Source organism: Euprymna scolopes, chromosome 13 (assembly GCF_053919585.1).
Source record: "Euprymna scolopes isolate OS-2025 chromosome 13, ASM5391958v1, whole genome shotgun sequence".
NCBI lineage: Eukaryota > Metazoa > Mollusca > Cephalopoda > Sepiida > Sepiolidae > Euprymna > Euprymna scolopes.
In genome coordinates this window covers 103,821,117-103,838,685 of record NC_136494.1, presented here as the reverse complement: position 1 = coordinate 103,838,685, position 17,569 = coordinate 103,821,117, and the positions used below count along the sequence as shown (strand labels likewise).

Sequence of the window (17,569 nt, the reverse complement as noted above, 5' to 3'; positions counted from 1 at the left end):
GTGTTGGTTGCGAAGATCCCACCACCAATAAAAGTAGAACTTCTGCGAATTTCTGGCAGTTGCTACCCCTCATTGTCTGTGCTGTTTAAGGAAACCCCGAGAATAGTCCAACAAGTGCTTGTTGCAAGAACACTTGCTAAGATGACGGTAAAACCTAGGCCGCAACCTAAGTTTAAAACACCAACTGAATCTTCATCTCTCGAGAGCTTCAACACAAAACTGATAACAGAGACCAAATGTGATTTTTGTAAACCGAGTGAACATTTGTCTGACAACTGTAATAATTATACAACCCATAAGGCCAGAATAAGCAGGTGTCGAGAGCTATGCCTCTGCTTTCGTTGTATTAAAGAATCACACTTAGGAAATATGTATCCATTGAAGACATCTAGAAAAGTTTGTTGTCTTCGTTGTAAATCTAAGGGACACGTGACTACCATGTGTTCTTCTGTTACTAGTAATATGCATATTGATACATGCCTACGCACTAAAGACTGTGATAACGCTTTCCTGTCTCCTATAATTGGAATTATTGTGAAAAAAGGGGATAAGGAAGTAAAAGTTAACAGAGGACTTACCTAGACTATTCAATTTAAAAATAACTGAATTGCCTCTCCTTAGCAAAGGATAGAACTATTGATGTGAAAACCTTTTTAGACACAAGTCCTAAAATGTTTAAATAAATCTTTTTGAATTTAAATTTCTTCACTGGCAAAACCCATACCCTTCCAATTCTGGCGACAAAATTAAATTTGTCATATAATCTGGAAAATCTTCCCCATATGCTTAGAAATCTGAAGAATCGTAGACTGGCCGCTCATTTTTATGACAAGAAAACTTTATTGACTATAGATGGGTTGCTAGGGATTGACGCAATCCAGTACCTAGAACCCCTAAAGGTGATTTCTTGTATGTATGGAGCTGCTTTTGAAACACAAAAAGGATTGATCCCCTTCGGAAATGTTAACTGTTTTCTCTTTGAATGATAGACCAAGAAACGAAAAGAAACAAAAGTAAATTATGCAGAAGTTTTGGCTGGAACACCACCACTTAAGACTTCCAGAATCAACTATGTAATTCACCCGGTGGAATGCTACCCAGACACTCTAAATAATTGGCTTAAAGACAATAACGTTGAGCGAGGGTTGGCGAACATGTTTAATCTCGAATCAATTGGATTACCTACTGACGAAAAGTTCTCCACCTTGGATGAAGAGAAGGTGAAACAGTTTAAAGATTCCATTATATTTAAAGATGGTTTATATCATGTGCGTCTGAAGTGGTATGAGGACAAATTGAAGTCTGTTCCTTCTAATTATAGTGCATTTTTACGAATTCTGGATAAAGTAACAAAGGATCTTGAGAAGAAAAAGTTGTATGACCAATACCTTCAAGTTTTTCAACAGCAAGAAGACGAAGGTATTATTGAAAAAATAATTGTACCCCTTAAAAATTTTAAAGACTATACATGGATTCCCCATAGACCTGTGTTAAAATTAACTGACCAGACGACTACAAAGATAAGACTAGTTTTTAATTGTTCTTATAAGCAAAAGGGTTCTGTGTCATTAAACGAAGCAGTATATCCAGGCGTAAATTTGATGACTGATATGCTAGAACTGATAATCCGTTTCAGAACGAACAAATATGTCTTGTTGGCCGACATCAGAAAAGCATTAATGATGATTCGATTGGAATCCGAAAAAGATCGGAATCGATTTTGTTTCTTTTTAAAGAAATGTGAAAACTAGCATTGCTACCGTTACAACACCATAATATTTGGTTTCAATGCAAGCCCTTTTATTTTGAATTATGTGTTAATTATAATTTTTATGTTGATAACCTAGTTAAAACTGGGAATAACCCTGAAGCCCTTACTGCCTTTTCTTACCCTCCCCTCTTCTTGTTGGTGAAATAATCCCGACAATCTGTAATGTGTGTGTGTATATATGCGCGGGTGTGGCAAAGTGTAGGCATTTATAAGTATATTGATATATGTATATAGGTACATGTGGGGTTTAGATAACTTTCGTGTTTTATATTTATTCATATTTTGTTTGTTTATTTGTTTTAATTTTATTTTAATTATTTTTATTTAGTTTTATTTATTTTTGTTTTGTTTTATTTACCTTAATGTAATTTTAACTCTATTCCTGCGTAGTTTCAGAGTTATTGTCTAGTTTCAGTATATGTGTTGTGAATAAAAAAAAAGCGTACAGTATGGATTCGCTTTTGGATATACGTATTAATGTGTGTGTGTGTGTGTGTGTGTGTGTGTGTGTGTGTGTGTGTGTGTGTGTGGCGGTGTCTGTGTATGTGTGTGTTGTATGTGTGTTGCATGTGTGTGTGGGTGGATGTAGATTAAAAGGCACAAGTCAGTACTTAGTTGACCATCGCTAAGGTTCTTAACTCACAGACTCCAAGACAAGAAAACTAAATTCTCAAGTACCTTATGCCATAAAAAACAAAAGTTAGGTTGGGAGGGGAAAGGGAAATGAAAAAGATGTTTATTATCTTCAAAGACCTCACTCATCCTTTTACCGTTTTTTATGACTCCCACCCAGGTTGCATGCTAACTTGATAAACGAAATAGGAAAATGTATTTGGTGGAAATATCACTTTTGACGGTAATTCTTGGCCTGAAGACGTAATCCCCCAACGTGGGTGATTATAGAAACATGTATGCACATATGTAGCCATTAATGTTTGTATAAATAAAATTAATATATATATATATATATATATATATATATATTAAGAGAACGAAATGATTTTGCATTTAGCCTGGTTTAAAATTGTATTGGATACATGATTGTGAAATACAGATTTTATTGGCCTTCATAATAATATAACTTTAACTATTGTGCAACCCAGTTTTATGATCATGTTTTAAGAGGATAGAAATGTTAATTAACTGAACGCATGTGCGAGCTTATTTCATTTTTCTTTGTGACTGTATGTCCTCTTTTTATTTAATGTCGGAATTGGAGGTTACAAAATCTCAACATGCTTTGTTAAGACATATCGGATGTACATAAAAATTCTTTCCCTTACGTATAGAATTGGAATATTGCATGTTAAATAAAGTAGTGAAATGTTCCTGTATGCTATATACACTTTTCTTAAAACTGGTGTTGTAGTAAGTAGGTAAAAAGAGATGAAAGACATCAATGAATGACAATAAATAACATGCCAATCGTGAATTCAGTATTTTGAAAGCGAGTAGAAATATTTATCTATTGTAATATAAACGACGTCTGTCTGTACTTGTGTGCCTGTTCGTGCGTACGATTACGACATCTGAACTATTAGACCTGGGAATGTGACATTTCTTTTAAAAAAATAATTATTTGCATATGCAGATTGTTCTAAGTAGATCAGTACCCGGTGTCCAAAATCATTTGGTATTCCTCGAGACTTGAAAATAATATATGCTCATTCATATTAGATCATAACATCCATTCTCATTAAGAACAGACAAGCTATAATAATAGCAACAAGAAGTACACACACACAAATATATATATATATATATATATATATATATATATATATATATATATATTAATAAAGGAAGTAAGTTCAAGTATACTGTTAATCTGAAATAAAACAACCCAATATTTTTTTCAAATGGAAATGTTGAAACGTTGATCGATCCGAATAGATTTGTTAAACACTGTAACGAGTCTATAATGATGGATCGTTTTAACATTATATATATATATATATATATATATATATATATATATATATATATATATATATATATTAAAAGTACTAGAAATGGATTAAATTATAATTTAGGAATTTAAAATTTGTGATTTGAAAAAGTTAAATTTCAAATATAGAAATTTTATTGTATGCAAGACAAAGAATACAGTATAGTAAAATATATTTCCTTAACCCATGAGTTTTCGATGTTTATACATCTCCTCGGAGGAAAAATATTAGCAAATATCATGAAAGGTTTGCACCTAATTTGCTAAAGGTAATAAACATAGAAAATTGAATTAAATGTTTTTAAAGTTTTTAAATCATTTTAACTACAAAGAATAAGTGAAGCTGGTTATTGATGGAGGAGAAAAAGGATATTGAACTTCAAATCAAAATCCTGTAATGGAAGCTCTTGGTAATTGGCAGGTAAAAAGATCCAACGCGTATTGTAATAAATCCAAGGAAGCTGGTAACAATCCAATATATACATATTTCTACAGTTTTTCTCTAGTTTGATTTGATATCAATCCGGTAAAATCAGTTTCCATATATCAGTCTACAAAATTCAATTCAAGTTTTCAATCAATTTGTGAATAAAAACCAAAAGATATCCGTAGACATGCAAATAAAATTAAATTAAAATTAAAACTAAATGAAAATAATTAAATAAAAGAATTGCTTATCAAACCAAAGCAATATATATATATATATATATATATATATATATATATATATATATATATATATATATATATATATTCGAATCTCGCTAGATTCAGCCACTCTGATGAGTCGTAGACGACGAAACACGTGTCAGTGGATAATTATATTTTAAAAATGATATATATGCCGCTCCCCATGTGGGGTTACCAAATTGGTTAAAGGGAAAATTATTCCCATCTCGCATTTAAGTTAAAATGCACTTTCATAAATAATTGAATTCAATCAAAACGTATCGCAAAAACAAATAACACACACACACACACACACACACACACACACACACACACACACACACACACACACACACACACACACACACACACACACACATATATAGCCGCATTGATGAGCTGTGAAACAGCGAAACAGTACTGTATGTGGATGACTATATATATATGCGGTCTACTGTATGTTTTATCTTGTGGAAGTCATTAACACCAGCAATATTAGCAGTATTACTAAAAACTATGGTTGGTTCTACACAAAGCCTTTACCCCTATAAACCATGTGCGTGGATTTCCGAACAATTTAGTTGTTGTTACAGAACCTCATACGTCGATATCGACGAGAGAGTTCATTATATATATATATATATATATATATATATATATATCACTGTCGATGTAATCCTCTATCTGAATAAGAGCCAGGTACGCCCTAAAAAAGAGTACTGTTGTCACGTCTGGGCAGGAGCTGCTCGGCATAACCTATCCTGCCTTGATATAGTTTAAAACCCGCTTCGAAACCTAGTAGGTGATGCCTTTTTCTCTTTCCTGCAACCACTTTCTCACAGAAGATACTTTGCCTGTCACTGGTCTATCATTATTTTTACAGCAAGTGCACGACTAAACTCCAATCTATGGTTCCCCCTTGTCAAACTTTTACAAAAAACACTCTATTAAATACAGCCACTATATACGATTTTTCCAACTCTCTATCTGTGCCAAAATCTAAACGCAAACTCCATGAACAAAGCTTCTTTCTCAGAATTACTCGCCCGTGGAACATTCTTCCGCTAACCTGATTTCCGGTTAAATACAACAGCCTTCTAATCCAATGTAACAAATTCTTGGTCAGCCGTCCCCATAAATAATCAAATTCTACCCAGTTTACCCCGTTAGCGATTACGACACTAATTTGTAAGTGGTGACTCCCAAGTTAAAAAAAAATTATATTTAATCCGCACTTTGAATCGATATATAATAGAACTCGGGAGAATGCAACATTATAGTATAACCAATATTTTGTAACCATGCTCTGTAAATTATTTATCTTTTTCTATGTTAATTTAATAAATTTATTGTCCATAATCTCGTGTTCAACAGAAATTCTTTATCAATCCGTTAAAAAAAAATTAACAATTGAATTGTTAAGGTATGACAACGCTACATAAACATCTCTAATGATACTTTACAAATCCCAGAATAAAAACTGCTTTTTACCGAATTGTTAAAAAATTAAACTATATCTTATAATAAATATGGATGGCTAAGAATTTATGAAAATTAGTTATAGGGTATAATTATCGATATTTATTCCTGAGAATTCTTAGACGTTGTTATTGTGCATTCAGAATGGTAATTTTGAATGGCCTTTAAGTTACATTTATCTTCAATTATATATTTTACCTTTAATATTCTTGATATACTTTATTATATCTTTGTTATATCGTATTATTTTCTTTATATGTTTTATAGTTTGTGAATTTTTAAATATTTTAAAATGAAATTCATTTTTATATATTTTTCTTTAATATTGTATATTTTTAAATAAAATTTAACATGATAACACTTGTTAACTTTTTAATTTGCCAAATTAAATTGTTTTTTTGAAAAGTATTTCTCGATAATGCGGTTAAGTCGCCCTCAAATTTCTCTTTTGTTGTCGATTCCACCATCAACACATAATAATTATCATTTAAAAGTAATGCTTAACATTTTAAACTAATAATTGTCATTTTAAACTAATAATTATCATTTTAAACTAATAATTACCATTCTAAACTAATAATTATCATTTTAAACTAATAATTACCATTTTAAAATAATAATTGTCATTTTAAACTAATAATTATCATTTTAAATCAATAATTATCATTTTAAACTAATAATTACCATTTTAAAATAATAATTGTCATTTTAAACTAATAATTATCATTGAAAACTAATAATTGTCATTTTAAACTAATAATTATCATTTTAAAATAATAATTGTCATTCTAAACTAATAATTATCATTTTAAACTAATAATTATCATTTTAAACTAATAATTGTCATTTTAAACTAATAATTATCATTTTAAGCTAATAATTGTCATTTTAAAATAATAATTATCATTTTAAACTAATAATTATTATTTTAAACTAATAATTATCATTTTAAACGCAATACGATTTGACTATAAGTTTTTTAACTTTACATATTTAATTAGAAATAACGCTTTTTATTGTCGCTAGAATACAAAAATGCCCATTTCATTGGAATCGTACATTTATACGATACTCGTAGCCTCAAAAGTATGCGGATCCCTTATTTCTTTTAATTAATTATTGCATGATTAATTTAATGTGCTATATTGTTTTCAATCAGGTTACTAAATCACCAGGGGATATCGAATGCTAGAACAATCTGCATATGTATATAATAATCCTAGTAAAAATGCCATGTTCCTAGGTCTAATAGCGTAAAAGTTGTTGAAAGACGTGCAAGGACAGGAACGATCATATCTATAAAGGCCAATAATTCTACTTGTTAAAATGTTAAATTCACGATTGGAATGTTATTATTATTTATTGTGATTAATTGTTTCTTAACGGGTTGTTCTACCTTGTTCCTATCCCATTCTTTCCGAAAAGTCTTATATGATAAATCAAATATATTACAGTTAACGTCATGAATAAATGCATGCATACACTTGCACTGATTAATTAGGACATACATTTTCCTATATAATTAGGAATTCTCATTTCATTACCAAGCTTTCCCGAGTGAACATTCAACCTGGTGATGCAACTTCGATCCGAAATGTTTCCAAGGAAAATGCTGAAACTTACGCTGTTTTTCTCTGCTCTGTTGACCATAACCAACGCTCTTTATTCTTCTCTGCGTAAGTGATAATTTTATCTAACCAAATATTAACTTACTTGTCCGTACGTCGTCCAATGTCACAAAAACCATTATCATAGCAAACATTAATTAATAAGAATCGAATTACCCCCCCTAAATAGTCGCTCTTTATAAGTCTAAAATCATTAAAACCATTTCCTCTCCAAATATATTCAAAAACACATGGCTGTCTGTTTACGGTTTCAAATTGGCTATTTTATTTTATATTAAAGATGTCGTGTTGAGAGGAGACTAAGATTTGTAAAATTTTAGTTTCTTTTTGAAATAAAAAAAAAACATGTGCAAGTGAATTGACATTTGTTTCCTTTATAGTTATATAAAAAATATTCAGAAAAAAATTAAAACCAAAACAATGTATTTTCACTCAAAAGATCTAATTTTTTTAAAATCAATTACTATTATCTTTAAAAGATTAAAAAATAATTTGCTAAAATTGTTTTAAATTCGTCGTTATTTTTTTAATTTTATTTTTTTTTATTAATTTTATTTATAATGGGTTTTAAAAGTTTTCAACTACCGTGGAATTTCCACGGATTCTGCTTGTACAGAATTAATAAGTTTTTTTTTTAATGCTCATGTTGTTCAAAATATCTGTTCTATTGTGTTTATATATTTGAAAAAAAGTTATTTTACGATGTGTAGCTTATAGGATCTCGATATTATCTATATTTTATATGTGTGTTTATCATATGTGATAAAAAGCATCACACTTATAAAAAATGAAGAGATTTCTTGTTTGGCGTAAAAACAAGGGGAGCAAACACTAAAAATACGATTTCGGTTGCGATGACATAAATTATTGATACCTCAAATAAAAAAAATCTACGTGTAATTAAATTACATATTTATGACTACTTGTCATAAATATGTAATTTTATATATAGCTTTTAATTTGTTGAAATAACTAGAATGTCAACAACGAGAAAAAAACCTATAAAATATACAAAAAAAAGATAAAACAATAATTATGAGTTTTGAAAAAATATCATTATTCCATTCTCAAATTTGATTCTTAGATGTACGGATTTTCCTGTATCAACATTCCGCATTGAATCGGCCATTATCTCTCGTTGATTTTTATTTATTAAAAAAACAGGTCCGTACGTGACTTACTAGTCATGATCAAATATTTAATTTTTAGGACATAAACTATCGATAATCAAATCGGCAAATTGCCTGAGTTTCTTTTATCATCTCCTTCATCTATGCATATAAATTTACGTTATTTCTCGCACTTATATTAGTATTAAAATGACTTTTTAAATGTATAAATGAAAGAAAAAGGTTTTCCAATCTTCTGCTCATAAGAAAAGTTATGACCCCCCCCCAACATTATGCGAAGAAAATATAGGGAATATAGCCTCAGAGATGAAATCGACTTTAATCTATTCATATTAGATTAACGAGAACGTAATAAGTTTTCATTATAATACCTTTACTTTATATATCATTTTAAAGAGTGTTTTTCATGCCATATAATCGTTTAAATTACAAAAAAAGAAAGAATTATGTCTTCTTATCAGAACTTTGTAATACAAGATAAAAAAAAACAAATTCGCACAATTTTTTTATTTCAATTCAAGCTAGGCCGAAAAGCTGCTGAAACAGCTCGCGATATCAACGAAGCGTTTGGCTCAGGAACCACTACTGAACGCAAGGGAAGATGACACTTTATAACGGCGTTTCTTTGGGTTTCGTCCAATTCATGAGGCACCCATTTATCAAGTTTCTTGTCTTTCTAATCTCTCTCAAGTAGTTGGAAATCATTGTATACGTTACATCTAATTCAGAAGCAAGTTCTCGAACAGTTGTGCGTGGATTGGTTTCCACTAAGGCTCTTAGCTGATCGTTGTCAACAGCCGATGGCCGACCACTATGCTCATCATCTTCAAAACTCTCGTCGCCGCTACAAAATTTCTTAAACCACCATTGTGCTGTGCGTTCAGTAGTGGATCCGGAGATAAACGCTTCATTAATATCGCGAGCTATTTCAGCAGCTTTTCGGCCTAGCTTGAATTGAAATAAGAAAATTTGTGCGAATTTGTTTGTTTTTTATCTTGTATTCAACGTTCTGAAAAGAAGACTCAATTGCTTTAAAACGATTGTAGTTTAAACAATTAGATAGAGCGAAGAACGCTCTTAAAATGATATATAAAGTAAAGGAATTATAACAAAACTCATTTAAAAATACATCATGTGAATCAAAATTAATAATTCCGGAAAAAAACTTTGATGCAACCTCATATGTATATAGTGAAATTCGTTGATGTTGAATTTTCATAGAATGACTCTAAACTGTTTACGCTATAAATTTTGTATTCTACTGTGCTACACATATACATACACACTCACATATAAAGAAACTGTGTATTTTATAAAAATATAATTGACTATAATTAAAACACGGTTTAAATTCATAGAGATACCAAGTTCAAATACATTGCAGAATTCGTACTTTCATAAGTCGATTATACTTTGGAAACTGACAATTTCAAAACGGAATTCAGCTATATAGCAGAGAAAGGGGAAATTTTAAATTAAATGCTTTTAAAATTAAGTTAAACAGAAAACAGGGATTACAAGCTGTTATTATGTAGCTATTTTGGAGAATTAAAAAAACCGGACAGCAGTTTAATTCATGACTCTCCAGTGGAAAATATCACTTTTCAATAAGAAAAATGTAGACACAACACAGTTACTATTTTATTAATATATATAGCTAAAATTAATATAAATAAACAAATAAATAATGATAATTATAGTAATACTATTCCATTTTACTCTTAAGAACTATACTGTTATCATATAAAATAAAATCACATGGGAACAAAAATACTTTTGGCACTAGTCAGAGAAATAGGTAAGAGGAAGGAAGCACAGTACTACAAGTCTAAAAATTGAGTATTTAAGAAAATATAACTTAGTATATAAAGGGTAAATGTCTGTGTGTATGTTTGTATGTTTTGCTAAAAGTAAAAACGTACTCACCAAATGTCAATAAAGTTTTTATTTTCTTGATGGGCAACCTCTCGGACAAATAACATCTAAAATTTAAAAAAAAGCAGATTAATTCCTTGGGGCAGAAATACAGCAGATTATGCAAGGGTGGTCAGGTTTATCGTACATATCTATTTGCGCATGCGTAGCTGTCTTTCCACTTGCCTTCTTTTAAATACCTTATTTCCCAGCGTCTTAACATGATTGTTCCAGTTAACTCAGTGGATGGGATAATGGATCGAAGACCCTAAGTATTTAGGTTCGATCACAGCTTACGTCGTCCGTTTCATCTTTATTGCTTTTAAGAAATATTTTATAACATAAAACGTTTATTCTTGTTAAAGGAGAACATGCTGAAATAAACACCTACAAATTAAGCAAATAAAAACAAAGCATTTTACGGACTGTGTTTAAATAATGTATTAGATAAAACCCGTTTTTAAATATTCTATTATATAAAACCCATTTTTAAATATTATATTATGTGAACTCATTTTTAATATTCTATTATATAAAACTTATTTTTAAATATTTATTATATAAACCCCATTTTTAAATATTCTATTACTTAAACCCATTTTTAAATATTCTATCATATAAACCCATTTTTAAATATTTATTATATAAACCCCATTTTTAAATATTCTATCATATAAACCAATTTTTAAATATTCTAATATATAAAGCCCATTTTTAAATATTCTATTATATAAAACTCATGTTTTAAAATTCAGCAATTTACGGATCGTGCTGAAATAATAATAATGTTATCATTCATGGCATATGAGGGTGGGGCTTTGTTAACTAATATGTAATTTCCCCTAATACTTAATCAAAATCCTACCGTAAAAATTAAATTAAATTTTCTTTTCTAACGTTAAGAGAAATTTTAGTTTGTGCGTGATTGGTGTATGCGTAAGTTAATTTAGTTGATAATATTTTTTTGGCAGGGAATTTTTTTAATCACCTAATGTCTAGTTGTTACTCATTTTAAAAAATAATTAAAACATGCAAATAATTAGGAGATGGGCTCGACTGTAAACCCTTAAAAATGTAGATTCTTCTTTTTTCGAGCAATTCTATTTTCGTGTTCGTATCTGTTTAGTACTTTTGCAGCTTACAAACCTTGCTATTTTGAAGATAGGATTTTCAAGTTAAATTCAGTTTTTACCGTATATTTTATTCATTAAATTGTCTTGTGAAAGTACAGAATAGTTAAGGATCTCTCCCTTTCACCGTATTAAGAATGGGTTTCTAAATAATAAAGTTAATCGTTCTGCACGGTCTGTAGACAGAAAAAAATAACAAGTTTTCTTATTGACAAGCGTTCATTAAAAATGGTAACGTCTTCCGCCATTTTTATTTGAATCAGAAAACAAAGAAAAAGACTGATTTAAAATAGTTTCTACATGGTTTTGAAATTTTTTTACTGTTTTAAATTGGTGCATTTGTTATCATCACTTTTATTTAGCCAAACACGAGTATTTCCATGGTTTTAGTTTACCCTCCACCCGAAAAATATCTACAAATGTTTACTACCTTCCTTCCACATCATGGTCGATATTTTTTGCATTATACTTTTGGTCAACTACCAACTGCTGATTGGTGGATCCATATGCCCCCAAACAACCTCTCCTATTTCTGTCATTGAAATAGTAGCAAACGCATGTGAATGCAAGATTTACAAGAAAATTTATTCGGCTTGCCCGGAATGGAAATGTCATGTAGTAATCAATAAGTGTTCAATATCCTAAGTATAGCAGCTCTGTTAAAACGCAACTTTATTTCTTCTTTTTATTTTTGGTGCTGCGAGCAACGCCGGGTATTTCTGATAGTAATAAAACAGTAAAAAAAATGCAGTTTAAATTCCTAAGGATACTAAATTCAAACATATTGCATACTTAGCACTTGCATAACCCAACTTATCACTAGAAGATTCACAGTTACCAATCTATATAATTATAAAACTAAAATGACCTTGTAACGGGTGTTGTAATCCGACATCCAGTTTACGACTTCCATTTCCGCATGCGTACATAATCAACGCGACAATAAAACGTATTGTTTTACTGTGTACGTTTTCAACGTCCCAATTGTTTTTTTTTTGCGTTTAAATTAAAAGATATATCAAAAAAATTTTTGCGTTTAAATAAATAAAAAAGGTATATCAAAATTTGAATTTAACTAAATTTAAAGTACTATGGATCTGTTCAGTGCAAAATCACTTATAAGTATAGCAAACCACTTATAATTCAATGTCTGTAAGTTTTTTTCAAAAATAAACAATTATAGACAAAAGGACTCATAGAAATCTATCTATATTCTTTTTTTCATTTTAATATGCTTTCATAGAAATGTTTTTGTTATATCACAAAAAAAACTATTTTCTTTGCGTCACAAGTGTCACGTTCATACATTAATTCCATAGCTAATATAAGATACTGACCCAACGGGTCACAGGTAGTCTAGTAGGAATTATATCGCAATGAAAAAATATGCAGTGAAAAAAAGAGAAACCTTAACTTAAATTGTTATATGCAAAACGGGGATCATCGTCGCCTAGGCGGTTGAGTTTTAATCCTGGCTTGAGGTAGTTAGTCTTGCCGTACTGAATAGTTGTGATACAGCGAAACAGTCTGTCTGTAGATAACTATAAATGCTGCATATCTTAGGTTGAGCATATTGAGGAATGAAATAATAAACTACCACTAGCATATAATGCAATTCTCTTTATAGAAACAAATGAAGCTTTGGACAATGGTTGATCATTGTAATTTCACGTACACATCGTAGCAATAGCCAAATAGCGTAACAGTTAGAAGCGGTGACAAGCGCCGAGATGGTATAGTTTCAATCCTGGCTTGAGGTGATTGCTAGTCTAGTCCCACTGAAGAGCTATGAAACCGTTTGTCTGTGGATGAATATATATATATATATATATATATATATATGAATGAATATATATATATATATATATATATATATATATATATATATATATATATATACGATTTATGCTTCCATAAAAATATCCTGTTTCCACCAACTTCCTCAGATGTTTATCCATTAGATTTTTACAACAAAAGGTATATTTTTTTACCATGCTGGACATCGTATTCGGGTAAAAGGATTTCCACAGCCATGCTTTATATATATATATATATATATATATATATATATATATATATATATATATATATATATATATATATATATATAGGGCGTTTACTTTTCTGCAAGTCTTTTTCACCTGTAATGTCAAGAAACTGCAGTAAAGTTCCAAGATAAATAGGACAATCATGTGTCTATAGAGACAATAAGTGCACATTTTCATATCAGAGTGTGAACTGTACGGACAAGTATTGGCGAGGAACTTGAGATGCGGAAGATTTGAGCAAAGTTTGTCCCAAGGGTGCTTAAAGAAGATCACAGACTATTTGACCAAGATGGGCATCGGGACAGTTCCTCACTCACTGTGGCTTTTGATTATCCTATAAGCTCACGGAAAACCTTAGAAGCTGTCATTATAAGACAATTGAGGAGATGAAAGAGACTGTGACGGGGATTATTGACACGCTCAAACAAGAGGACTTCTATGGAGTTTCCAGAAATTGTTGGAAAGATACAGCAAGTGCATTGCATCCAAGAAGATTACTAGAGTTTCATGTGTGTCTATCAATACAACTGGTCATAATTAGGACAATGAAAATTGTTGTTGTTGTTTTAGACTAGTTCTCTTTGTATGTCTTATATGGCGTACTCTTCCTCGCTTAATAATTCTCGCTTCACTCTGTCGTTAAAATCATTACACTCTTCTATATTGATCTGTTTTATATTTTTATCTTTGACGTTTCATTATTTGTTTTTTTATTATAGCCCGGTGTGGAAGTTGGACTTACAACCCCAAGTTGTCATTGTGTTGTAACGGTCGCGTAATTATCAAACCAGAACACTCTCTCCATTGTTGCGGAAATCGTGCATACGATGCACGTTCCGCGAAGTGTTGCGGTGGCCATATCGTCCAGAAAGTCGGAATGTTTCCTAGATGTTGTAAAACTCGTTTATACAATACGATGTTCCAAATGTGTTGCGCCGGCAATATTCACTTGAAAATCGGCCGGAAACCGGCATGTTGCGGATTAAGATTTTACGATGCAGCTTTTAGCAAATGTGTGAACGACCGAGTTGTTTATTTATAAACATGTATTTAAATTGTAATTCTATTCTCCGCTTTTATTTTGAAAACAAAAAAACAAAAAAAACAACAACTTTTATTCGATTATATTTAATACACGTATTATAAAGTGTTCTTATTGTAATTGTTGAATCTATTGTCTATTTCTACCATAACACAAAGTAATTTTAATCGATTTCTACTTCAAAACATGCTCACATAAAAACGACTCTTATTTTATTCATATATTTTCCGTATTAGTAATGTGCAAAAATATCTCGGATTTGCACATAAATAAAAGTAATATAAATATCCCTCCTTTGGTGTCTAATTTAAATTTATTCCTAGACTCTAATGGAATTTTGAAATTCAAAGATATAGTAAATGTTGTTTCAACACCCTAAATAATGTTATCTACTGCCACGTAATCCTAATAATAGATTACGTGGTTTAAAGAGAAAGCTATAAATTTAACTTATTTTGACTGACGAAGAATGCATCTAGCCTTTTCTTTTTGTTGTTTGAATTGTCGCTGAAGCAAAAGGAGAGAGAGAGAGAGAGAGAGAGAGAGAGAGAGTGTAGGAAAAAAGATAGAGGAGGAAAGATTTGAATAAATCGTTCAACAGATATTAACACCTCCCACCACTTCAGTATGAGTCAGCGATTTGGCGAGGTCATCCGGTCAACACACTTTCTGACCCCTTTTGGGTTCCGGGTTTCTTAGCGCAAAAAAGTGAACAAAGAAGGGGAAGAAAGACAAGCGAAATATGGTTGAAAACGGAGAAGAGAGAGAGAGAGAGAGAGAGAAAGAGAGAGAGAGAGAGAGAAAGGAGGAAGAAGAAAAGCAAAGAACATTTTTTTATAGTACACACTTCTGAAAAACTGTTATGGCGAACGGACGAGCGCGGACACCCATCGATTAAAAACTAAACAAGGAACAGATTTACAATAGACCAGAATAATCTGAAACAAAAAGGAATGACTTACGAACTTTATAAATCAACATTCGAGTTCTCGGAATCAAACGCCCAAAATGAAGGAAATAAAGAAAGAAACCTTAAAATGACCGACTGTAGAAGAAGCCTCACATAAAAAAGACTATGGACTGTAAGTCCTCTCTCTATATATACTTATTCGTGTAACGTATCGGCGATTCATTTATTTATCCTTTTTGTTGTTTTATTTCATTGATTTATTTTCCATCGCCATTTTTGGACCCACCCCCATCCTCATGATGTGTTTTAATCTTTTTTTCCCTCCACCTCTCCCTTAGCCTATTATTTTCTTTGTAATAAAGTTGATTCAAAATTTAAGATCGTGTTTGCCTCCGTTCTCTCTCTTACAGTGTTTTGTGCCTATTTTATTTTATTTCACTGGTCTGAGAAAGGTGTTTGCCTTCCCTCTTGTTCGATATACCGCATGCGTTCGAACCCGAGGACCTAAAACTTATTTTCCGTTTTTTTTTCTTTTTGTTGCGTAATCCTCCTCCGTCGTTCCCAACGGAGAGGCATTCGTAACACTACTAATAAGCCTTTCTAGTGAAGTATCTAAGGATAAAACACTTCAAATAACAAACAAAATAATAATATTATTAAAGGTGTGTCAATTCAACCTGGAACTAGACCTAAACGCAAAGCCACTGTTACATTCGTTCAAATGATGAAGAATAATATTGATTATCGATAGTAAGTAAATAGTACTAAATTATATATATATATATATATATATATATACATACATATATATATATATATAATATTTAAAATAAGTCTCTAAAAATGAACCATTTAAAAGGAAACTTTTCTAAAAAGGAAAACAGTTCATAAACCAATAAACAAATTCAGCTTTTCCAAAATATACTCCTTCACTCTTTCATTCATAAAAAAATGAATAAACTTTACCAATAAAATAACTCTTTACTTGAATTGCAATAAATATATTGCAACCTTCATTGAGGGATTGTGTTGGAAATATTCTTTACAAGACTTTTTATGCAATTTGCATAAGTGACTTTGTTTAATTTGCATAAATGACTTTATGCAAATTACCCACTATTACTTGAGGAGAGGCTATATGTAAACACTAAGAAAAAGAACCTTAGACGAGCAGAGTTCAAAAAACAATTTACTAAAAGGATGAGAAGAGTTCAAAAGAATTTATTGAAAGGAATGGAAACACTTCTCATCTCTGTTACCTAATTTTATTCAACAAGAACATTCTTCAGAATAACCGTTTTGGAAACTGCCAATCTTCAAACTGACATACGTATTACCTTTTATGGTATTTGTAATTATAATCGAATATAATTTGTTTTTGAATGCAATAACTTGTTGGTTTTTAATTGCCTTCGCCCAAAGAAAACAAAAACGGAAGGTTGTTCTTCTAAAATGCTTGTTATTTTTTTTTTATTAAAAAATGTGTTAGAAATAATTAACTCAAATTTTCTAACACTTAAAACGGTAATAGAAAAAATGTCATTCATTACATATGTACCTCTCGCACGTCCATTGCCATAAAGGTCACATATTTTCGATACAATGACAATGTGGCCTTGCGTCTGAACTTAAACTAGATCCGATGATGTGACCCCAAACTTAAGGAGTGTTGAGGTGCCTCTTAGTTATGAATACTCTGCGGTTTAATTTTGGACTGATCGAGTATTACCTATCCTGATTCCATCATTGAGTTAAATAGACACTGTCCCGAGAACATCATTAAAATACTTTGAACAATAGAAAGTAAGCTGCATGTAGATGTCTATATTTCCACCCAGCAGTTAGCCTGACAATTTCCTACTGGAATGAAATATGGACACCTCTGTGTGGCTTACTTGCC

General features: G+C 30.8%; 2 protein-coding genes across 2 annotated transcripts; both read left to right on the top strand.

Moving 5' to 3' along the window:
- Positions 1-1,154: 1,154 nt before the first annotated feature.
- Positions 1,155-1,751, top strand: LOC145292308 (uncharacterized). Its single transcript, XM_080138635.1, has one exon. It carries the CDS (start codon positions 1,155-1,157, stop codon positions 1,749-1,751), a length of 597 nt encoding a protein of 198 aa, XP_079994761.1.
- A 5,589-nt stretch (positions 1,752-7,340) lies between these two features.
- LOC145292127 (uncharacterized) lies at positions 7,341-16,047 on the top strand. Its single transcript, XM_080138232.1, has 2 exons — positions 7,341-7,543; positions 14,437-16,047. The coding sequence occupies exons 1-2, from the start codon at positions 7,444-7,446 to the stop codon at positions 14,757-14,759; spliced, it is 423 nt and encodes a 140-aa protein (XP_079994358.1). The 5' UTR covers positions 7,341-7,443; the 3' UTR covers positions 14,760-16,047.
- Positions 16,048-17,569: the final 1,522 nt, after the last annotated feature.